Genomic DNA, 23821 nt, shown 5'->3' with positions numbered 1-23821 from the left:
TGCTTCCCACCATCTGGTCTCCCCTCCAAGATCACCTCCTCCTAGAAGCCTCCCTTGATTATCCCAACCTACCCCACCCTTACACATAATCCCACTACCCTGTTGTATTTATCTGAACAGCACAAATCTCTGAAATGATCCTGTGGATTCACTTTTTGGTTGCGATCTCTCCCTGCCAGGGGTGTAAGGGCAGGGTCCTTTCGTCCACTTCTATAGCTGGATGTTTGTTCAGATTCCGCTGCAGTTCGTGTGCTCAGCCCTCCTGACCAACTATGAGACGGTGATTACTTTCATCCCCAGATTTGTTTAAGGAATGAATGAAGGTGTTTGAACCAAATGGAATTCAAGGGAGGAAGGAGAGCTTCAAAGATTGCACTTTCGTCCAGCCACCCCAGCCTTGCAGGTGTGGGAGTCGAGGGTCTGCGTGGCCTGGGGCTCTGCCTCAGTCTGGAGCTGGCTGCATCTCCTCAGTTGTGCAGTCCTGAGCTATGGGAACTATGCGTGTGAAACACCTCAGGGCAGGAAGAACCGGCCTGGCCATTGTGCCTGGGGTTGAGAGGAGAGGTTCAGCTGAAAGTTTGGACAGTTCTTGGCATGTAGTCCTCAGGGCCCTTTAGAAAGTGATCCCGCCCAGCTGGCCCTGGCGAGAGCCCGGTCGGGGGCCAGCATCATGCTGGCTGGCCATAAAGAGGTTACTGTGGGAAGCGTTCAGATTGCTCGGGAAGCATTAGGAACATGAAAGATATGCTACGCTTTCTTCAGGCCCAAGAGAATCACCACCCAGTGTTAGACTTGGCAGAAGGCTTTCCGCTCCTCTGAGCTGCCTCCTTAGAAAAGACGCACTGTCTGAATACTGAATGCCAGCCAGTTGTGGGGACATGGAGCCAGCAGAGGACAGGGGCCCGCGTTCTCGGACAGGTGACCCCACACAGCCCTACCTGTCTCCAAGGCAACAGATCCAGGCCCCTTCTTCCAGGAGAGCCTGTTGTGAAACATTCAGGAATGTTTGTGTTCCTCCAGAGACTGGTAATTAAGAAGAGGCAGAACTGGTTCTCTCTTGGCACCCTCCCTCACTCCCCCTCACCCCTCCAGCATTTGGGTCATTTGATTTCATGATCTGGGTTTTCAGCAGCCCAGGACTTGGAGCCTGGAGGCAGGGACCGCACCGGACAGGATTGGGGTGAATCGCGTCATCAGAGGATGGGGGCTGTCAGTTGCAGGCAGGCCCCCAAGTCCTGGCCGCATCTGAAAGCAGACATCTTTTCCCAGCTCACATTCTTGGCACTTGCCCAAGGGGAAACACTGCAGGCCAGAGAAGCACCCACAGTTTCCCAGAGGGGATTGGTTTAAACGGACAGTTCCTCTCTCTGGGATGAGGAGTGGGTGCCCATGTATATATACGTGTGTGTGTGTATTTAGATCCTTGTACAGCTAAAAATGCTTCTCTTCATCCTGATTCTCTGAATGACACGTCCCTGCACACTGAATAATTCATCCCCCTCTTGGCATTTGTTCCAGAGAATCTTGCTGTCCAGATTTCTTGTAAGTTGTGTAGTCTTCCAATAGAAGCTTTTCTCTTTCCCATGGAAGAGCTGTAGGAGTCAGGATGTCAGTCCTCTGGTGTTTTCTCCACGATCGCTTTTAAGGGAAGCCTGAATGTCAGACCCAGAGCCTTTCTGTCTCCCTTTGCCCCCTCTGGCTACCACGGTCCTCTTGGTTCCTCTTCTTTATACCTGTTGAGCACAATGTCTGCGTTCACCATAGGCGGGAATCAGCATTTCAGCTTTGGCAGGAAATCCAAACTGATGCTTGTAGCTAGCATTTATTTCAGGTCTGACTTCTCGATGTCCAAGGCTGGAATGAGAGTAACGTTCATGGTTTTCTGGAAAAGCGATGCCTTTTTGGTGTTTTAGACCTGCCTCTCCTTCCCCAGTCTCCAGCCTCACACAGAGAGCTCAGTGAATCACTTGTTACGACGACTTTAACACAGTTGTCTTTTCGTGAAGTAATTTTGCACTATCCAAATGTATCGAGTAGCTTTGCATCGAGACGTGGAAAACTGAAGGTGCAAGTAGGCTGCAGCTCAGGTGCCTTCTGCCTGCTTCCGATTTCCCCCCAGCCCAGCTTTGACGTCTGTATCTCAGGCATAGCTTCCAGATTATTCTGAGACTCCCTTGGTCTTGTCAGTTTTTATTAGCAAAGCTCAGGTTCTGGAGTGAGACGGTGGGGCTTCAGGTTATACCTCTGCTGTTTGCCAGCTGCAAGATATTGGGTGTGTTTTCTCACTGGTCAAATAGAGGAAAAGCACCTGCTGCCTAGAGAGGGAACAAACTTGTTTTCTACGCTTTGATTTAGCCATCATTAACTATTTTGATTACAATTGAGATAGAAATACTACAGAGAAGCTAATTTTAAAAAGATTAAAAAGAAAAAAAATAAATTATTAAAATCCCTCTACCAATATAGCATTTTAATGTATATCTTTCCAGCTTCTCTTCTACAAATGCACACACATTTCAGGCAAAAATACTGTATTAGAACAATATCCTAAAGCGTTTCTTGTTCAACAGTGTCATTTTTCTCATAGTATGTTAAGAACATTCTTCCATGTTAGCAAAATACACACCATTATTTTTTGTTCTTAGATATTCATTGTCGTATTCACTCATTCCACAAATATTTATTGATCACCAATCATGGGGGACATAAGATTCTATTGCTTAAATGCACCATTGATGAAATCATTCAGTTCATCGCCACAGAAGATTTTTATCATTTTTGCCTTCCCTGGGTTTTCATTGTGGCACATGGGCTTAATTGCCCCATAGCATGTGGGATCTTAGTTCCCCAACCAGGGATCAAACTTGTGTCCCCTGCATTGGAAGGCCGACTTTTATCCACTGGACCACCAGGAAAGTTCTCCTTCCTCTCCTCCCCACCTCACCGCTCCCCAACCCTGGGAGGGGGGAAAGAATTTTGATCCACACGTGGATTCAGGGAGCTATGGAGAGGGAATATATCTTTGTCTTCTTGGTTTTCTGGGTTGCAAAGTGTAAATAACAAGATTCCTATCTTCATCACCAGGCTGGTAGGTGGGGCTTCTCAGGGCTGCACCCAGGGAAAGGAATGAACCAGAAGGATCTGACAGTGGTTGGCCCAAGCACTCCTGTTCCCTTCCCAGATGTATCTGTCCTCAGTAACAGAGTCACTTGCTGTGGAGGGGTAGGCCTGCGTGCAGATTTTTCCTTCAGAGACCCCTTCAGTGATGTGTTAGATGAAATGATGTTGGATGAGACTTCACTGTTGGTCACTGGCCTTCATTCTCCATAAGGAAGTGGAAATGAACCATTTTTATAGGGGTTTAAGGAGGAGGAGGAACTGAGGGACATGGTCTCTTGCTTCTGAAGTCTTGGGGTGGGCAGGGCTCGGGGGGTAGTGGCGGATTGGGCTGAAGACAACTTTTAGAAACTATCCAGGTTGGTCTAAGTGCTCCCAAATGAAGAGCCTTCTGGCCTAAAGAAATCACCCGTGTCTTCCCCATCTCTTCATTTTTCACTCAAGACAGAGGCTCATAATTTTCCATGGGGCTCAGCTGAAGATGTCAACTTTCAAGAGAACCTTTCGGTTCACAGCAGGGGCTCTGAAGGCAGAGTGCCTTGCTTGAATATCATTGGTATAGACATTGAGAATGTTATTTCATCTTTCTCTTAGTCTCCGTTTCCCCTTCTGGGAAGTGGAGAAGAATGTTCTTTCAGCATTCATTCACACCAGGATCTAAATGTTTTTACAATCATGACTTTATTTAACCTGACAACTTGGAGAGTTATTATCCCCACATTTTAGATAAAAATACTGAGGCTCAGAGAGGGACACTTAAGTGGCCATACTTATACAGCTAATACGTGATGCCTACTGAATCCTTATTGGATAGGGCTTAGTCTGTTGTATATCATATAGACCTCTGCCTCATCCTTGTTGTCTCCCATAATACAGCAGTATGATTAACAGAGCTTTGGGGCTATCCACTCCTTCAGCCGGTAGATATTGTTCTCAGTCTACCAGACCCTGGATATATAGTGGTATGTGAACACACTAGGTTTGTCCACCAGGGGCTCTTTCACTGTTTATTTCTCCCCACACATTTTGCTTTTCTTTCTTTTTTAAAATTTTATTTGGTTGTGCTGGGTCTTAGTTGCCGCAGATGGGATCTAGTTCCCTGATCAGGAATTGAAGCCGGGTCCCCGGCATTGGGAGCACAAAGTCTTAGCTACTGGACCACCAGGGAAGTCTCAGCACATATTTTGCTTTCAGCTTGATTTGGGGTGGGTTTAAGAGGGAAGGAGATTGCTTGGGCTAGGAGAGTCATCTCCTATGGCTTGGAGGGAAGTTCTTGACCAGGAATCCTAGCCCCCATCCCACTCATCTTTCCTCCTGTTGCATTGTACCTCAGTTTGCCAGTCTGTCGAAAGAGTGTTGAAGCACAGCCTTTCAGTCTTCCAGAAGTGGGATGGGAGCAGACAGGAGAGGGAGAATATTGTTGTTCAGTTGCTAAGTTGTGTCTGACTCTTTGCAACTCTGTGGACTGCAGCACGCCAGGGAGAATATTATGTGTGTGTGTTTTAGGCAGATACAGTGATGGGGAGAAACTAACCCGGCCATCCAAAGGGGCCACTCAGGCTGACTTCAGTGTATCCAGATTCCCTGCTCCCTGCATGCTGGCTAAAGTGCTGGACCAAGGACTTCTGATGTTTTTGAGCCTTGACAAACCTTTGTTCATTTAGTTGGGTGGTTTGTCTATCTGACATAGTCGCCAAGACTGAGTGGTTACCACCACCTCACTCCCCATTTGGGAAGTCCCAATATGGAGACTTCGAGGGTAGTTATGGCTAAAAGATCAGTTTGGCCTGGATTGTACAGAGAAGGACAGCAGCGGGTACAGGCATTTGGGAACCAGCCCAGGAAGCAAAAAAAATACTGCGTTTGGCCAATCTCACATGGAGGGAACATCTGTTCTTCTAGATGCTGCAGCGAGCTAGCTTTTCAGAGGGGAAATAGGTAAGACAAACATGGACAGAGCCTGAAGGACGGCTGGGGCTGGAGTGGGCCAAGTGCCCTGTGAGTGGAGAACCCAGAGAGAAATTTGAGTCTGAGTCCAGAAGCCAGGTTCGACCTTCGAGCACTTCCCTGTGACCCCTCACTTAGAGAGTGAGGCCCAGAGAAGCAGGCGAATCACTCAGAATCCCTTCCCAGTTGGTGGCAAAGTTGGGACCAGAGCAGATTTCCCACCTCCCTCCCAGGTGACCTTATCCTGCTGCTCCGATATGCATTCATCTTCCCCGGGGGACGACGTGGCTGGGGCGCAGAGCTTCTGCATCTGGTGGGTCAGCCCAGAGGGCCAGGGAGGCTATAGGCAGCCACGAACGCAGCTCCCTGGGGACCGTAGGCTGACGGAGTCTCTTTCTCCTCTCCCTCGCCAGGTACACCAAACCGCTCACCTTTGCTGACTGCATTAGTGACGAGCTGCCGCTGGGATGGGAAGAGGCGTACGACCCACAGGTCGGAGATTACTTCATAGACCACAACACCAGTAAGTCCCCTCCACCCATCCCTCCACCTCCTGGCCAGCCCCCACGTCTGGAAGAGCTACCAGCAGGGGCTTGTGAAGCCAGATTGTGTTTCATTTCACACAGAGTTGGATAGAGATGTCAGTGTAGATATAGATAGATAATGTATGCTCATATATAAATAACAGTTTAGAAGAGTTTTAAATAGAATCTAGAACTCTGTGTCTCACAACCCATCTCCCCAATTTTACAGAAGTAACCACTGCTAGCCATTTCTTGTGTATCTCTCCAGAAACTTCCCAGTCATGTGTGCATACATATATTCTTTTTTTTTTTTAATGTATATTGATTTCCACAGGGCTTCCCTGGTGGCTCAGATGGTAAATAATCTGCCTGTAATGCAGGAGACCTGGCTTTGATCTCTGGGTTGGGAAGATCCCCTGGAGAAGGGAATGACTACCCACTCTAGTGTTCTTGCCTGCAGAATTCCATAAACAGAGGAGCCTGGCAGGCTACAGTCCATGGGGTCACAAAGAATCAAACATGACTGAGCGACTGACAATTTCACTTTCATTGATTTCCATGCACCATATGTAAAATAGATAGCCAGTGGGAATTTCCCACATGACTCAGGAAACTCAAAACGGTGCTCTCTGACAACCTAGAGGGCAGGGATGGTGGGAGGGAGGTTCATGCATGCAGATTTTTTCCACAGAAGGTAGATGTGTCTGTGTTGTCCCCAGATTATTTTTTAGCAGCCTCTGCCCCTAAAGCAAGTCCACAGCGGCATACAGCATGTGTCTGTAGTAGATGGTCTGAGTGATGTGTGTATGTATCTCCAGCCCATCCCACCAGTCAGCCCACCCTCACTTTGTATCTGGGTCCAGATATCCTGATCCAGAATGAAGATTCCTAGCGTCTTCGTCTCTGGGACTTTGATGGGAGCATAGGTTGAGAAGGGGAGAAGCTTATTGTCTGACAGGTGGAAGAGCCCAGATTGAGGTCTTCCAGGCAGGGAGGGTTGATGTGTACTTGGGCCTCATCCATTGTGCCCCTTCTTGGCCAAGACTATTCTTGTCCTCGGGAATTTGCTGCCCTATTTGTTCATGTATAATAGAGGAAAGAGGATTTTTCTGTCTAGATCTCAGCCTTCTGAACTGTGGGATTCCTCTTGTCCTTTCAGGCAAGAGGAGAATGGAATGCAGTGGCACGTGCCCGAAGGTTGAGATTAGGGCACTGAATCCTAGTAGCCCTTGTTTCCTGAGCATGCACTCTGTGCCATGTGCTGGACAAGGCACTTGATTAGGCATCATCTCATGCAATCCTCCCAACACCCCTGTGGGATGCTAGGATGATTGTGCGTGTGTGCTCAGTCATGTCCGACTCTTTGTGACCCCATGGACTATAGCCTGCCAGAAGGGAAAAGCCTGGTTCTTCCATTGGTGCATCTGTGTGTGCATTCTAAGACACTTCAGTTGTATCCAACTCTTTGAGACCCTGCCAGGCTCCTCTGTCCAAGAGATTTTCCAGGCAAGAATACTGGAGTGGGGTGCCATTTCATACTCAAGGGGCTTTTCTCTACCCAGGGATTGAACCTGAGTCTCCTGAATTGGCAGGCCATTGGTGCCACCTGGGAAGCACTAGGATGATTAACTGTGTCTTGTGAATGGAACTTAGAGATAGAAATTGACTGTGCAACTCTCAGAGCCAAAGCATGGCGGGGCTGGGATTTGAACTCGTCCTGGGAGTGGAGTTGGGCTTCTCCATCCACTTCCTCTTCTGGGTTTCTATAGCACCTGGTCAAATCTCTGCTGTCCCCCTCACCATTCTGTAGTATAACCATTTATCTGTTAGGACAGGTTCCCCAGACTTTTTGCCTGGTAAGGTACATAGTAGGTGTGCACTTGACCTTTGCTACCTAGAAAAGGTTATATGTGCATGAATGCATGACTAAATAAATGGGTGCATGAGCAGACTTGGCACCAAAGCATAGGAGAGTTTCTGAGAGACAGCTAATGGCACTAATTGCATTGTTGGGGTAGCAAAGGTTTTTATTAGCACTCATGATTGCATATTGGATAATGAGAAGTAAATATGCCTAATTGAGTGTGTATGGGGAAGGAGGTTAGTGCTTGGAGGGCTGCATGATATATTGGGTTAAACACTGATGTGCAGGAACCCTCACTAGTCCTTTCCTGTCTCTAATTGCTGAGTGAATCCCCCTCATTGAAATCTGATGGCAGGAGTGGGATTTTCTGGTGCTTTTAGGAGTCATTGGAGAGATGGAAGGCGTATCGTGCAATGGTAGAGTGTATTCTTGAGGGGACGGTAGCAGAAACAGGAGTGTGTATAGGGAGGTAAGTAAATAAAAACCACAAAAGGAAAAATTCTCTCTGGCAGTTTTGCCAGCAGTCAGGCTGCAGGGTTTCTTTTGGCTGGAAGGTGCTCTCATTGGATAGAAGGTGCCACTTCTACCACTTCTAAAGGACGGAGTCAGCGATAGAAACAGTGGTATGCACAAGGCCCACTCATTCAGAGCTGTGGACTCAGACCAATCCTCTGTGAGTGACTGAAATTACTGTTTTGTTTTGGTTAATAATTTTATTTATTTATTTTTAGCTGTGCTGGGCCTTCAGTGCTGCATGGGCTTCTCTCTAGTTGTGGTAAACGGGCTTCTCATTGAGGTGGCTTCTCTTGTTGCGGAGCACAGGCTCTAGGTATACAGGCTTCAGTAGCTGCAGCCCCTGGGCTCTGGAGCACAGGCTCAATAGTTACGGCACGTGGGCTTAGTTGCTCCGTGGCATGTGGGATCTTCTTAGACCAGGAATCAAGCCTGTGTCCCCTGCACTGGCAGGCAGATTCTTTACCACTGAACCACCAGGGAAAGCCCCTTAAATTACTATTCTAGAGTTATAGACATGATAGAATTGAACAACAAAGTAAACCTACCATCAAGCATTCATTCATTCAGCAAATATTTATCGACTTCCTACAATGTTCCAGGCACTGTACTGGGAGCATGGGGTACGTGAGAGTGCAAGATGGCAATGATCCTTGCCTGCACAGAGCTTTCATTTTGGCAGAAGCAGCAGAAGATAAACAGAATAAGTAAGCCAATTATGTAGTATTTTTTTTAATTATCAGGGTTATGAGAAAGGAGGGAAGCAGAGCGTGGGGCTGAGGTGTGCTGTGTGCATTTGTGGGTGTCAAGGGAGGGACAGTGTTGAGAAAATGCTCTCTGAGCCAAGACTTGAAGGAGGTGGGGAGAGTGCTTCAAGTAGAGAGGGTTGATCGAGCAAAAACTCCAATGTGTGATCACATTTTGCTTCTCAAGGGGTGACAAGGAGGCAGGTGTGCACTGAGCAGAATTTGTGAGGAAGTGGGGAGGAGGGCATCAGGCCAGGTGGTAGCAGGGCCTGGATGGGGCAGTGAGCCACCTGAAGGACTCAAGCTTTTATTCCATGTGATGGGAGCCATTGAAGATCCCCTAGAGGAGGAAATGGCAACCCACTCCAGTGTTCTTGCCTGGAGAATCCCAGTGACAGGGGAGCCTGGTGGGCTGCCGTCTATGGGGTCGCACAGAGTCGGACACGACTGAAGTGACTTAGCAGCAGCAGCAGCAGCAGCAGAGGAGGAAAAGGCAACCCACTCCAGTATCTTTGCCTGGAGAATCCCATGAACAGAGGAGCCTAGTGGGCTACAGAGGAGTCCATAGGGTCACCAAGAGTCGGGCATGACTGAAATGACTTAGCATGGAGAATTTTAAGCAGATGAATGGTGTGATCTGTTTTATGTTTTAAAAAGGGTCATTCTGGGTGCTTTGCTGAGAGTAAACGATGAAACAAGGACAGACATAGGGAAACTTGTGAAAGAATGTTGTAGTAGTCCGGGTGACAACGGACAGTGGCCCAGACCAAGGCTATAGTGGTGGTGGTGAAAAGTGGCCTGAGGCTGGAGGTGTTTTCAAGATAAAGCCAACAAGGCTTCCTGATAGATTATATGTGGGGTGTGGAAGAAAAAGGAATGAATGAGCCTCTCTGAGCAGGTGACAGGATGGAGTTGCCATCCATTGGATGGAGAAAGCTGCAAGAGGAGTGATGTGTTTAGGAAGGAAGAACAAGGGTTTGCTGGAATGGGTCACATCTTCCATGCCTGTTAACCACCTGAGAGGAGATGTTAGTCAGTTTAATGTAGGAATCTGGTGTTTGGAAAAGAGAACTGGGCTGAAGGTAGGCATTTGGGAGCTGTTGGCATAAAGAGAGTACTCATTTATTTTTTAAATATTTATTTGTTAATTTGTGGGCATTTATTTCTCAAATTTACAATGATTGTAGCTTCATGTTCTGGCATTGATTTTATTTATCATGATTAGATGGTTTTAATCAGTGATCAAATTCTGTTTTCTTTTTTCTCTGCACACTATGTCATGAATATTTGAGAGATGCTACATAGTCTTCATATTTGCCATTTTTAATGTGTCAAACAGGCATCAATACCATTATGACACAAAATGAGTGTAGCATAATACCCCTTTCAACTGACCTTTTGGGTTCTTTCCATTTGTTTGTTATAAAAAATAACACTTGAGGGAGCGTCTTTAAGCATATTGCTTTATTCTTCTATGATACTTTCCTGGAGTCACATTTCCAAATGTAGGATCACCAAGTGAAAGGTTATGGACACTTGTGAGACTTCTGGTAACTCTTCCTAGTTTGATAATATTTCTAAAAGATCGAGTCAATCTGTACTACCACAAGCAATGAGGGTACCGTTTTCCTCATACCTTGATCAGTATATGACTAATTTCACTTCTTTTGATGCATTCATCACAGGTTTAAACTGTTACTTCATTGTGTTTTATTTGCATTCCTTTGCATAGCAACAAGGTTGGACTTTCTCCAGATGTTCAGCTGTTTTTAAGATGATTGTAATTCAAGCCCTTGGAGAATTCAGTAGCGTTAGTCACATGGGTGCTTGTGTGGTGCGTGTAGACAGCAGGTGTGTGGTGGGGTGAGGAATATGTGAAGCCCGTGAACTGTAAACTGTATGGAGAGCGTGCAGTGTATTTGTAGGTAGAGGTTTGGGGCCTGGGGGAGGAAGGAGAACTGGGTGTTAATGATGGTTGTATTCAATCAATTAAACGTTTGTTGGAAGTAGCTACCTTTTAGGGAGAGTGCGAATGAAGGGGAAGGGGATGAAGGGAAGATTTTGTATGGAGCTGATTTTTGTGACATGCTGAATGATTCAACTATGTCCATGTTTAATAAAAACAAGAACTGAAAAATAGTTGACCAAGGACTTCCCTGGTGGTCCAGTGGTTGGGAATCTGCCCTGCAAAGCAGGGGACACAAGTTCGATCTCTGGTGGGGGAACTAGGATCCCACATGCCATGGAATAGCTAAGCCCACCCGCTGCACTGAGCCCTGAAGCCACAGTTAGAGTCTGTGCCCACAACGGAAGAGCCCACGTGATGTAGCCAAGAGCTGACTCAGCCAGATAAATAAACAAGGAAATAAACAGTCGACCAAGGGGGTCTCTAAGAACCTCCCCTGGTGTAAAGTTATCTGTTCTGGTGATATGGAAGTTAAGGAAGGAGAGTGAACATAGAAGGGGCTGGGCGTGGGAGGACCTCCTCAGAGTGTGATTAGCTCAGGACAAACTGGCCGTCTTCACAGCATGTTTTCTTTCCCAGAAAAAAGGGAGGAGGAGAAGAGCTTGAAGAACAGCCAGTCAGAGATAATTCAAACACTGGCCTCAGTGAATAGTTTTGGCTTTACTGTCACCATCGTTTGTTTACTTTACCTAGGTCTAAGTGCTCTACAGCTTCCAGGGAAGCAGTGAGGCAGGGCCCCTTATTCTCTTTAATAATCAGAAAAGTAGATTCAGAGAGGTTAAGCAACCTGCATGTTGTAACACAGTGGTCACTGGCAGGCGTGAGAACGTGGCCCTGCTACCTCTGTGATCATTCTCCCTGTCTCTTCTTTCTTTCATTGGAAATGCTCTTTGGGGCCTATTCGGGAGGACTCTCCCTCAATTCCCCCGGAGCCAGACCCATGACATAAATGAATGCAGCAGATAGATTGTGGACCCGTGGTGGCCAAATCTTCTGAATGATCAAGAAAAACCAGAGATCAAGATTTTAATGTATACATCTCCTTGTTAACCTAGAAAAATGGTATGGTGACCCTATTTGCAGGACAGAAAGAGGCAAAGATGCAGAGCACAGATTTGTGGACCCAGTAAGGGGAAGGAGAGCTTGGGATGAATTGACAGAGTAGCATTGACATATGTACACTACCATGTTTAAAATAGCTAGCTAGTGTGAAGCTGCTGAACAGCACAGGGAGCTCAGCTCAGTGTTCTGTGATGACCTGGAGGTATGGGGGTGGGGGTTGAAAGGAGACTCAAGAGGGAGGGGTTGTATGTATACACATACCTGATCTGCAGAGTTGGACACCACTGAGCAACTAACACTGAAAACCTGATTTACTTCGTTGCACAGCAGAAACAAACACAATATTATAAAGCAATTATGTTCCAATTTTTAAAAATTAAAAATGAATTTTTAAAAAATCTCCTTATTTTTATATACCAGTAATCAATTCAAAATTACTAAAGTTCTTTGGGCTAAGCAAAACTTACCTGCAAGCTGAATTTACCATATGGCTGTGATTATATAATTTCTGGTGTGTTAGTCATCCCATACCCCACCTTCCAGCTGGGAAGTGACTGAGGAGTTGGCAGTCGATGGGCATTGATTCTTTGACATTAACATTGCTTTGACCTCTTCCATATCTGCTTAGCTGCCAGCTACCCTTTTAAGGTCGCAGAGAGTCGGACACGACTGAGCAACTGAACTGAACTGAACTGAATCCTTTTAAAAACATTTTTTGTCCTATTACTTTTTTCTAAATTATCACTGTGTATTTTTATTGGATACATAATTAAAAAAATAAAAAAGAATGAAGAAAAAGCATCCTACCAACAAGACATATCTACTATCGATAATTTGCTGTTTCCTCCTAATCTGTTTGAGAATATACATATGTATTTTGATAAATACAAAACTATTTATGCAATTTTGTACCCAGTTGTTATTATTGTTTAGTTGCTAAAATGTCTCCAATTCTGTTGAGACCTCAGTACTTACACCTGTTTTTTTTATCATAAGCACCTTTCTGTTTTTTTTTTCTTCAAAATTTTTTTCAAAGACATTATTTTAATGGCTGTTTTAGTGTATTGTGTAAATATAGCATATGTATTTGAGCAGTAATTTCTTGTGTTACCTTGAGCAAGTCACTTAACCTCTTTATGTCTCATTTTTCTCTTTTGTTTAACCAGAGTAATAAAAGAATTTATAGAGTTAATGTGAGGATTAGAAGAGTAGATAGATGCAAAGTAAATGAAATAGTGCTTGGCATAGAGTAAATGTTAAATAAGTGCTTCTTTATGATGAAGATGATATTTTATAAATGCATCTTTGCCTGAATTTATTACCTTTTGTAATAAATTACTATGGGAGGAATTATTGGATGAAGGGTATTAACATTTTAAGTCTCTTGATTTTCACTGTCAGATAGCCCTTTAGGAAGGCTGTTCTAATTTACATACTGTGTGGACACAGTATATCTACACATCTTTTGAAATATCAGTTATTTTATTTTCCTTTACTGTTTACCAAAATGAATGATTTTAAACATCTATAATATTGTTGAGCCTCTCTGTCTTACATTAGAATTCATATCTGATCATTCTGGCTGTTCTCCGATTAACTGCAGGTTTGGAAATTGATCCTGGTTTTTTATGTATATTTGTTTGCTTAATCCAAATGAAGAGTCTCTGCCATTCAATAGGCAAGTTTAACCCATTTAAATTTATTGTGATTTTATATTTATTACATTTTTTTTCTCTGGTAGATTCTACAGGGCACAAACTCAACAGACATTTTTGAGGTGCTAATCTAGGATCTCTGGGGTCTGTTCCAGAAACCACTCAGATTGAGGATCCCCGGGTACAATGGCGGCGGGAGCAGGAGCACATGCTGAAGGATTACCTGGTGGTGGCCCAGGAGGCCCTGAGTGCACAAAAGGAAATCTACCAGGTGAAGCAGCAGCGCTTGGAGCTTGCACAGCAGGAGTATCAGCAGCTGCACGCCGTCTGGGAGCACAAGCTTGGCTCCCAGGTCAGCTGTGAGTACCTCCCACCACCAGTACCCCCACCAACATGACCTCGTGGAAGAGGAAATGGCCACACTGAGTCCTGCATGTACTGCCTCTCAGTGCTTCTCAGATCTACCTGTGTTCTTTCCTCTCCACTCCTTGTACAAACCACCACCCTTTTCCTGCTCCTGCTTGTGCTTTGCTATGATTCATCTGCCATTTTCATTCCATTTCCTTTAATTCATTTTTCGTCTCAGAATGCCAGTTGACTTACCTATCTCCTTATTTGAAGCCCTTTATTGGCTGGGGGAAGTGGGGGTAATTTTTGGTTAATATACAGAGTTTCAGTTTGGAAAGATGAAGATGTTTTGGAGGTGGATGGTGTTGATGGCTGCACAACAGTGTAAATGTATGTATGTCCTCTGAAACGTATATTTTGAAATGGTTAAAGTGGTAAATTTTATGTTATGTGTATTTTTTCACATCACTCTTTCCATGGCTTACACAGCCCCATGTGATCAGACTCCTGCCAGCCACTCCCACCTCCACTCATGCTCCCAGTCACCAGGATCTAGATGTAGATCTAGATCTAAGCACACCCATTCTGCTCCCCTGGCCGCTCTGCACCTTTCTACCTTGGGACTTCTGTCCTTGCTGCTCCCCTGCCTAGAAAGATTTTCCATTGATCCATTTGCACAGCTGGCTCCTTCTCACCCTTCCATTCATCTCCTCTGAGAGGCTTGCTTCTGACAACTCCATCCTCAGATGCCCTTCCCCAGCATTAGCCTCTGGAATGGCTGTTTATTTTGTTCATAGCACTATCACAGTACATCTGCTTATACATCTGTTGGTATTTCCCAGTGGAGGAAATTGCCTGTTTCCCTTGTTCACCCTCATGTCTGCAGGAGGAGAACAGGCACCCCACTCCTTCATTCTCAGTGTAGGTAAATGCCAGATCCATAGCTCTCAAAGAGCCCATTGACCTTTTCTGATGTTTTGGGGTTTTGGGGTTTTTTTTTTTTGGTCTTTTCCACTATTTTTAATAGCTAATTGAACTGAATCCTTTTCTATGTTTACTGAGTGCTTACTAAATGCTCACCTACAGTCTGAATATGTTATTTCTCATAACAGTTCTGTGGGGAAGCACAATTAATATATTCCTGTAACAGATGAAAAATCTACAGCTTAGAGAAGACTAATAGTATACCCAGGGACTTACATCTGGTAAGAGGTGATAAGTTACAATCCTCTCCCCCAACATCTGCAGTTTGGGCCAAGGGGCCAGCTTTAAGCCATGGTGTCAGAGTTTCCATGCCTTGGCTGAGTCATCAAACACCCACCCTGTGTGAAGCCCCCACTTTGAGAAATTTGGTCTGGGAGGAGGACAGTGAGTAGGTTACTCAATGTCCCAGCCCTGCCCTTTTCCTTGGCAACTCAGGGAAAAACCCAGAATCTCAGATTATAGAAAAGAACTGCATTACACTCATTAGCTGTTTCTAGGTCAAATAATGTCCTAGAGACCATCATGAGAGTTTTAGCACTTAATCTGTCTTAATCAGCTGGGACTGCCATAACGAATTACCACAGACCAGGTGACTTTAACAACAGACAGTTATTTTCCCACAGTTCTGGAGGCTGGAATCCTGAGATCAGGGTGTTAGAATGGTTGAGTTCTGGTGGTACCCTCTTCCTGTCTTCTCACTGTGTCTTCACATGACAGAGAGAGAAGAGAAAACAGCAAGCTCTGTGGTGTCTCTTATAAAGTCACTAATCCCATCATGAGGGCCCCATCCCTGTAACCTCATCTAACCCTAATTACCTCCCAAAGGCCCCCTTCTCCAAATACTATTACAATAGGGGTTAGGACTTCAATGTCCATAGCATTATTCTTACTAGAGCCCTGGAGGGAGATATTAATATCCCTAGTGAAATTCAGATTCAAAGAGATAATTTTTTTTCTTTCTGTAGTCTGAAATAGTGACAAGTGTATAGAAAAACAAACCTTCCTGTTTTGGAGGTCAGGATGTATACAGGGACCCCAAATATCACACCCTGAATAGCTTACTAACTTTGGGGGGGTAAAATGTATTTTTTATATTGAAGAGCTGTAGCCACCGCCACCTTACACAGGGGTTAAATTAGCATCACCAATAATGAGACAAACTGACATTGTATACTTTCTGATGCGATGCAATAAAAAAACATCACCGAGGATTCTTGACAAAAAATGTTTACTCTCAATCGAATCATGAAGAAACAACCAGACAAATCCATACTGCACAGTATCCTACAACATAATTACCCTACACACTTTCAAAAAATAGTGCTGTGAAAAAAACAGAAAGAAGGGCAATGTTCTAGATTACGAAACAAAAAAAGTCTAAGGAGGCATCAACCCAGTGAAGTGTTTGCACCTTGACTAGACCATCGATGGAGGGGAAAGCAGCCATAAAGATATTCTCAGGCAACTGGAAGATTTTCTTAGGTATAATAATGACTTTGTAACTGTGTAGGAGAATGTCCTGTTCCTAAGACATTCGTGTGACATCATGTCTGCAACTTAATTCCAAAAAAATCCAGGGGGGTGGGGGGTGGGGAGGGTAAATGAAAAAACTATGATGTCAGTCTAAGTGAAATCAATGACTCATTGATGGTTTTGGATATGGGATGGGTTTTTCCCAATAATCATTTATTGAGGGCTTTTATGATCCAGGCAGGCACCCTACTGAGAGAATAAGAGTGGAGGGTGGGATAGACAGAACAGATGTGGGGAAATGCTAAAAGTTGGTAGATCTAGGTGAAGGATCTATCAATATTCATCACATTATGATTTCAAATTTCCAGTAGATAGAAAGTTTTCAAAATAAAAATTTAGGGTGGGGAAAAGAGCCAAGTGGCAGCAATGACACATTCTTAGTGGGAGCTGTCCTGTGTGTTGTAGATATTTAACAGTATTCCTGGTCTCTGCCTATAGCATCTCCCACCCAGAGTTGTGATAATCAAAAATGAGTGCAGACACTGCCCCAGGGTGGGCTAAGTTGTCCCCAGCCAAAAACCACTGGTCTAGGTAAACCACTTAGCACAATTTCATTAGAATATATTAATAGCTCAATAAATATTCTCTTGATAAGAAACACATTACAAAATCTTTTGAGAATGTGGACTCTGTAGCTGGACTGCTGAGGTACAATCCAGGATATGCAACTTCCTTGCTGTTCAACTTTGTGCAAGTGATGCTGCTTCTCTCTGCATGAAGTTTTTCATCTGTAAAATTGACAGGGACTTCCCTGTGGTTAAGACTCCGTGCTTCCAATGCAGAGGGCAGGGGTTTGATCCCTGGTTGGGGAACTAAGATCCCACATGCTGTGTGGTGTGGCCAAAAAGAAGTATAAAACTGACATAATAATAGTGTTACCTTCCACTGGTGTTTTATGGGGTTCGTACTTGGAATACTAGTTATCACATTCTTAAGCTCACAATAGATAATATCAATATTTATTTGATATTATTAATTCATTGGCATTGAAATGACCAAGATTTTTAACCAATCCCTGGAACCAGTAAGAATAGACAATTCCTTATAGAAAGTAATTGAGGCAGTCCTGTCGTATGACTTCAGTGCTGCTACTGAGTGCTCCATCAGGAGCAAAGACACCGTTATTTTGAATGTTAAAGAAGGAATCAATAGATAGCTAGTGGGAAGCTGCTGTGTAGCATGGGGAGCTCAGCTCTGTGACCTGTGATGACCTAGAGGGGTGGGATATGGAGGTGGGAGGGAGGCTCAAGGGGGAGGAGATATATGTATGTTATAGCTGATTCACATTGTACAGCAGAAACTAACACAACATTGTAAAGCAATTATCTTCCAATTAAAAATTTAAAAAAAAAGAATCATCTCAGATCACTAGTTCTAAGATACAAATCAGCAAGGGATGGGGGCGTCCCTCAGCCCAAGCATCCCAGTGAAACAGGCATGACCCAAGGGTCCTCATGACTTTCTTAGGGTTTGACAAGCCAGGTTTGCCTTCCAAGTCAAGCTCTCTGGCATGTTGATAGACCGGTGAGGTCACATGCCTCCCTCTAACTCAGATGGCCTGTCAGGGCTTGTGAGAGTTTTGCCACCTGGCCTTGACTGCTGTAGGGCTTGGCTACAGGTGGGGCTCTGCCTTGGGGATGGAGGCTTTGTTGTCACCACTGGTACAGTCTCTCACCCCGTGGGGAATGAGAAGAGAACTCTCATTTAACATGCATCTATCGAATTTCTGCAGGGCGATATGCTGGCCACTGTACATATGTTGTATCAAATAAGCATGCTATACACACACACACAATCCTATAAGATACTGTTGTTCCCATTTTACAGATAAGAAAACTGAGGCCCAGAGAAAGTAGCTTCCCCAAAGTCACACTGTTAAAAAGTGGCAGAACTAGTTTTTTTACTCATACGCATCCGACCTCAAAACCAATTGTCTTAATTTAACCCAAGTCAGCCAGTCAAATTCTAAAGTTTGAGGGCTGCACTGGGGTTCTTCCATCCTCTGAAAGATGAGAGCTCAGGAGAGCTGGGTTCTTTGGGACCTCACCATGCTCTTTCCTCCTCCAGGCCTTGGTTTCCCATTTGGAAAATCAGTCATTGGGCACCTTGCTGCTAAAAATGTCCATTGAACCACCTACGTGCTTTCACTCATTCCTGAAACTAAGAAAATATCAGATAAGAGATTTTTAAAGCATACATGCACAAGGACAGGGAGACTTGGAGAAAAAGGCAGCAATAAAATATGGAGACTTAAAGGTGGAAGGACAAATAGCAACCTGTCTGATAGACCAGAGAAAAGAGGAATTGGGCTGACGGTGAGAAAAAACAGGCCTCTGGTCTACCTGGAGCATGTGCAAAAGCATCAGGAATTGGAGGCACTGGCTGTCTCTGTGGAATGGGAATGAAGTTAGGAGGCCCTCAGAGAAGACCGGAGGAAAGTTGTTTCTGAGACACAGACCACCAGATCTCTTCCCCAAATCAGTGAGACCCAGGCCAGTGCCCATCTCCAACCTGATGAAAAATTGGAGGTTTATTTTTAGGAGAGAGTAAAACAGAGTCTCTGGACCACAGGATACCAGGCAAGTTCAAAACTGAGGTGCACCATACTGAAAACATGGTATTCAAGTGAACACGAACTTGAGGATTGAGACCCCAGCCGGCATGTACCACTTGACTCCCAGAAGAGTACCAGGCTGGACAGTAGAAGAAGAATCTGGGGAATCTGAGTCTCTTCTTTTCAAAGAAAAGAGATATAAAGAGAAAAGATGAGATTTCCCTAGTGGCCCAGTGGCTCAGAATCTACCTGCCAATGCAGAGGACATGGGTTCGATCCCTTGTCCGGGAAGATCCCACGTGGCGGGGAGCAACTAAACCCGTGTGACACGACTAGAGAAGCTCGCGAGCCCTAGAGTCTGTGTTCCGCAGCAAGAGAAGCCACCGCAATGAAAAGCCCGAGCACCACAACTAGAGAGTAGCCCTTTGCTTGCTGCAACCAGAGAAAAGCCCACAGAGCAGCAAGACCCAGCACAGCCAAAAATAAGTAAGTCAATAACATTAAAAATAAAGAGAAAAGATGTAAAAACACTGAAAGCGAGGATTCTTGGATGAAACAGTCCAGCTAAATCACATATACCAAATAATCCACAGTGAATCATGTAACCCATCTCCAACAAACTCTGCTCCAGCCAGCTTTTTGGGTCCCCAGTTTAAGTGTGAGCAGACGGCTGAGTTTCTGAACATCTGTGGAAAGCCTCTTACATGAACGGTAGAGATGAAACAAGCACCCAGCAGTGGGGAGGCCTTGTAGGAAATGGAGAGTGTGTGTGGAGAGGAAAACATGGCGAAAAGCTCACAACTGTGAAAGTAAAACAGGATGCTACATTTTATAAATAGGAGCGTTCAGAGAGCACAAAAGAGCCTTTGGAAATTGAACTACGAGAGTAGAAATGAAAAATCCACAGGAAGCCTGGAAGGTAAAACTGAGGAAGTTTTCTAAAAAGCAGAACAAAATTACAATGAGATGGAAAAATAGCATCAGGCCAAGAACTCTATCCGAGTAATGAAAGCTCCAGATAGAGCAGAAGAAACAGAGGGAGAGAAGCATCAGTGACATAATTTAGAAAAATTTCCCAGAACTGATAGAGGAGATTGAAAGCGCTCAGTGAGCACCCAACACAGAGGATAAAAGTTAACTCACACCAAAGACATATCATTGTGCAACTTCAAACACTGGGAACGATTCGAGATTCTAAAAGCTTTCAGAGAGGAAAAACTAGGTCACACAAAAATGATCAGGACTCAGAATAGCTTCTGGCTTCTCAGTAGTAGCACTGGAAATCTAAAAGACAATGGAGCAATGCCTTCAAACATTTAAGGAAAATAGTTTCTGCCCCAGAATTCTATATCCAGCAAAACTACCTTTAATCATGGATGTTGTTGCTGTTGTTCAGTTGCTATGTCATGTCTGAATCTACATGCAAGTTTTACAAAAGTGTTATTTCCTTCATGCTTCCTTTCTCAGGAAGTTCCTGGACGTGATATTCTACCAAAATGAGGAGGTAGTCACAGGGGGCATGTCATGGAATTTAGGAGGAGAGAGGGAGGCAGTAGGGGTGTGAGGGTGGGGGGTTCCCAGGATGCCAGCCATGCAGGGAGAATACAGACACACACCCAGCGAGACAGAGCCCAAGAAAGGAGCTCAGTGAGAGGAGACTTAGATAACTGGCCAGGTGTGAGGTTGATCAGTGATAAATTTGTGGAAAGTAAGCACACATAAAAATGATAATTATTAACTTTAAGGAAAACACCCCCAAAAATGTGCTGGAAAGAAAAAGTAAGCAAAGTTGGCTACATGCCTTGGCCCTGAATAGTGTTTACAGAGTAAAAGTAATACAAACGCTGAAGGTGTCTCTGGCCAGACTCATCTGTAAGGAAGATGAGGAGCTGAGAGGGGGTGCCCTGTGTGGGGTAGGGGTTGGGAAAGGGAGTGAGGCTAACACTCCATCCTCCAGAGAGAAATGAATAAATGATGCCTAAAACAGGAAAAAGAAAAAATCAAGAAACAGTGATGTTTGCATATTATCAGACGCATGGGGTTGGATGCCCAAGAAACTGGCTGAACCCATTGAAATGATTCCTTTATTGCTAGTGAGATAAGTGGATTGGGGAATGCTCTTTTTTTATATCAAATCTGGGATGTATAAAATATGTAGCATTTTATATAGACTGTTAGAGTGTTCATACATAACTTGAATAAAAACTAAAAATTAAAAACTAGAAAAAGTTATAATCTTAAAGGCATTCTCTACTATGGTCCTGTTTGAATATGAGATTATTTTGTTGTGAGTAACTGAGGGGCCACGGACACAGAAAGGAAGCTGATGACCTGTTTCTTGATTGGAGTGTTGTCACTTGAGTGTGTTTCTGGTGTGAAAGTTCACCAAGCTGCACGCATATGATTTGTGCGCTTTTCCATTCCTATATGTATTTTTTTTTTTTACTTCAACAAAAAGATTGCTTAAAAAATAACAAGCCACATCCTATTTCAATAGCTGCTTTGGACAGAAACAGTGCATGTCACAGGGATTCTCCAGAGGGTGATAATTCCAGCCCCTGGTGGCCCCGTTGGCAGAGTCTCATCTTTGTCGGGTTCTCCCTTGAGGGTTTCTGAGTGTTCCCATGGAAGAACTCCCGCCTTCCACAATCTGCCCTGGCAGCACCGGTCCCCACAGCCACCCTCTCCTTGTTAGGATCAGGACTTGCCGTGTTTCATGGGCTCTCCCAGGCTGCTACCACGTTCCCCTTGACACTTCCCCCAGTAAAAGGAAAGCCCAGCAGCACGGGTGAACAGGGTGGTTGCAGGATTGGGTGATCACAGAACAGGCACACTCCTTTTTTGTTGTATCCTGTTTCCTCACTGATGACTCTCCTTGTCTTTTCACCATCTTTTTTTACTAACAATCGATGGGTGACAAAGATTGTCAATGACCTTAAAATTTTGTCCGGAAGTGCCTATTTGGGCACTTTGCCTAAGTCAGTACATCCAGTTTTGTATCCAACCAGGTCTCTCCCCTGAAACTCCCAATTCCAGGAGTTACAGGAGTTAGAGCGGAGGAAGTAAAAGCTTCAAACTGGAAACGAAACATGTCTCTGGAGTCCCTGTTCCATGCTCACAACAAGGGCTGTGAGGTCCTTCCTATCCGGGTGTTCCTGCCACTCGTCTCTTCTGAGAAAGTCCAGCGTTAGTCCCCATCATCCTCATCATCACCGTCTCTCCAAACTCCAGAGGCGGAATGCTGCCCATGGTGCAGGACGTCTTGTCAGTTTCTACTCAGAGCAATTTTATTTCCCAGACTTCCCAGTGTTTCATTTTAACTTTCCTAAAGCATAATCAGGGGTTTCCCTGGTGGTGGAGTGGTAAAGAATCCACCTGCCAATGCAGGAGACGCAAGAGGTGTGGTTTTGTTCCCTGGGTCGGGAAGATCCCCTGGAAAATGAAATGGCAACCCACTCCAGTGTCTTTGCCTGGGAAATCCCACGGACAGAGGCACCTGGTGGGCTTCAGTCCATGTGGTCACGAAGAGATGTATGCGACTGAGCACACACAGTTCTGTTCCGTTCAGTCGCTCAGTCGTGTCCGACTCTTTGCGACCCCGTGGACTGCAGCCTACCAGGCTTCTCCGTCCATGGGATTCTCCAGGCAAGAATACTGGAGTGGGTTACCATTGCCTTCTCCAGGGGATCTTCCCGACCCAGGGATCGAACCCGGGTCTCCCGCATTGGGGGCAGACGTTTTAACCTCTGAGCCACCAGAGCACACACAGTACATAAGCATAATCTAAAGGTCCCCCTGGTGGTTCAGATGGTAAAGAATCTGCCACAGGTTCAATCCCTGGGTCCGGGAAGATCCCCTGGAGAAGGCAATGGCAACCTACTCCAATATTCTTGCCTAGGAAATCCCGTAGACAGAGGAGGCTGGCAGGCTACAGTCAATGGGGTCACAAAAGAGTAGGACATGATTTAGCAACTAAACAACAACAGCAGCAAATCAAAAGGTCCACTCCAGTATTTAAACCAGGTCCAAAGAGCAGAGCAGCAGCCCCTTCATGATTGTTCCTTCTACCTCCACACACTGAAAATTGCCCGCAATCTCCAAATAAGCCTCTTTAGCCTCAGAAAAATCCAGGTCCCAGCAAGTGATGTTAAACAGAAAAGGGAGGTGATGAAATTGCTCTGACCATAAGATTAAGGACTCAGGAGACACGCTTCTCTGGCTTCTCTGGCCTTTACCTGAACAGTGCCTGTCCCTTTCCTGAACAGTGGGGTTGTGTTTGAAGACACCATGAGTCGTACACAGGGCCCATTTTCCTCTTCAGATCAGCAGGTAGGAAGCTCAGAGCCAGGTCTGTGGCAGCGGCGGGTCAGAAATGGGACCTCATGGCATGCAGTGAGCCCAGCTTCACGCCAGTGGCTTCCTCACTCTCGCTGTACGTTTATTTCATTTTCCTTCCTTTTAGATGGATCACTCCGTATCCATTTTTGTAAGCCTTAAAATCCTTTATCAAGACACAAAGAAATTCTATTTTTAAAATGCACTAAGATTACAGCTGCAGGCATACCTCGTTTTATTGCACTTCACAGAGATTGTGGATTTTACAAATTGAAGGTTTGCGGCAACCTGGCGTTGTCAGATGATAGTTAGCTTTCTTTAGCAATAAAGTTTTCTTTTTTATTAAAATGTGTACATTTTTTAAGGCATAATGCTATTGCACATTTCATAGATTGCAATAGTATAAACATTACTTTTATAGGTACTGGGAAACAAAAAAATTCTTGTGACTCACTTTATTGTGATAAACCATTTGTTTCGATAATCCCTTTATTATGGGAATCTGGAACCAAACCCACAATATCTCTGAGGTATACCTGTGCATGATAGAACTGTAGGTAAACATTGAAAGGTAACTTGAAGAGAAGATAATTGTATTAGGATGATAGGGTTACAAGTAATTTATTTTCCTTTTCAGATGTACATTAATATTGTAAAGTACATTAAATGATAT

General features: G+C 44.7%; 1 protein-coding gene across 2 annotated transcripts in view; it reads left to right on the top strand.

Annotated features, from left to right (window-relative positions):
* WWC1 (WW and C2 domain containing 1) overlaps positions 1-23821 on the top strand; it is a 158923-nt gene that overhangs the window by 74298 nt on the left and 60804 nt on the right. Inside the window, exons 2-3 of one of the 2 annotated variants that reach the window (XM_088838511.1) lie at positions 5478-5587; positions 13550-13753. In XM_088838511.1, the coding sequence (XP_088694637.1) occupies positions 5478-5587; positions 13550-13753 (314 nt within the window). Of the gene's footprint in view, positions 1-5477; positions 5588-13549; positions 13754-23821 lie in introns of those variants that run through there. The other variant, XM_088838512.1, reaches the window with a different exon arrangement.

Source organism: Moschus berezovskii, chromosome 8 (genome assembly GCF_049115385.1).
Source record: "Moschus berezovskii isolate FMDL1 chromosome 8, NW_MosBer_1.0, whole genome shotgun sequence".
NCBI classification, from domain to species: Eukaryota; Metazoa; Chordata; class Mammalia; order Artiodactyla; family Moschidae; genus Moschus; species Moschus berezovskii.
The sequence above is the reverse complement of the archived record's forward strand: the minus strand, read 5'-3'. Positions and strand labels throughout refer to the sequence as shown.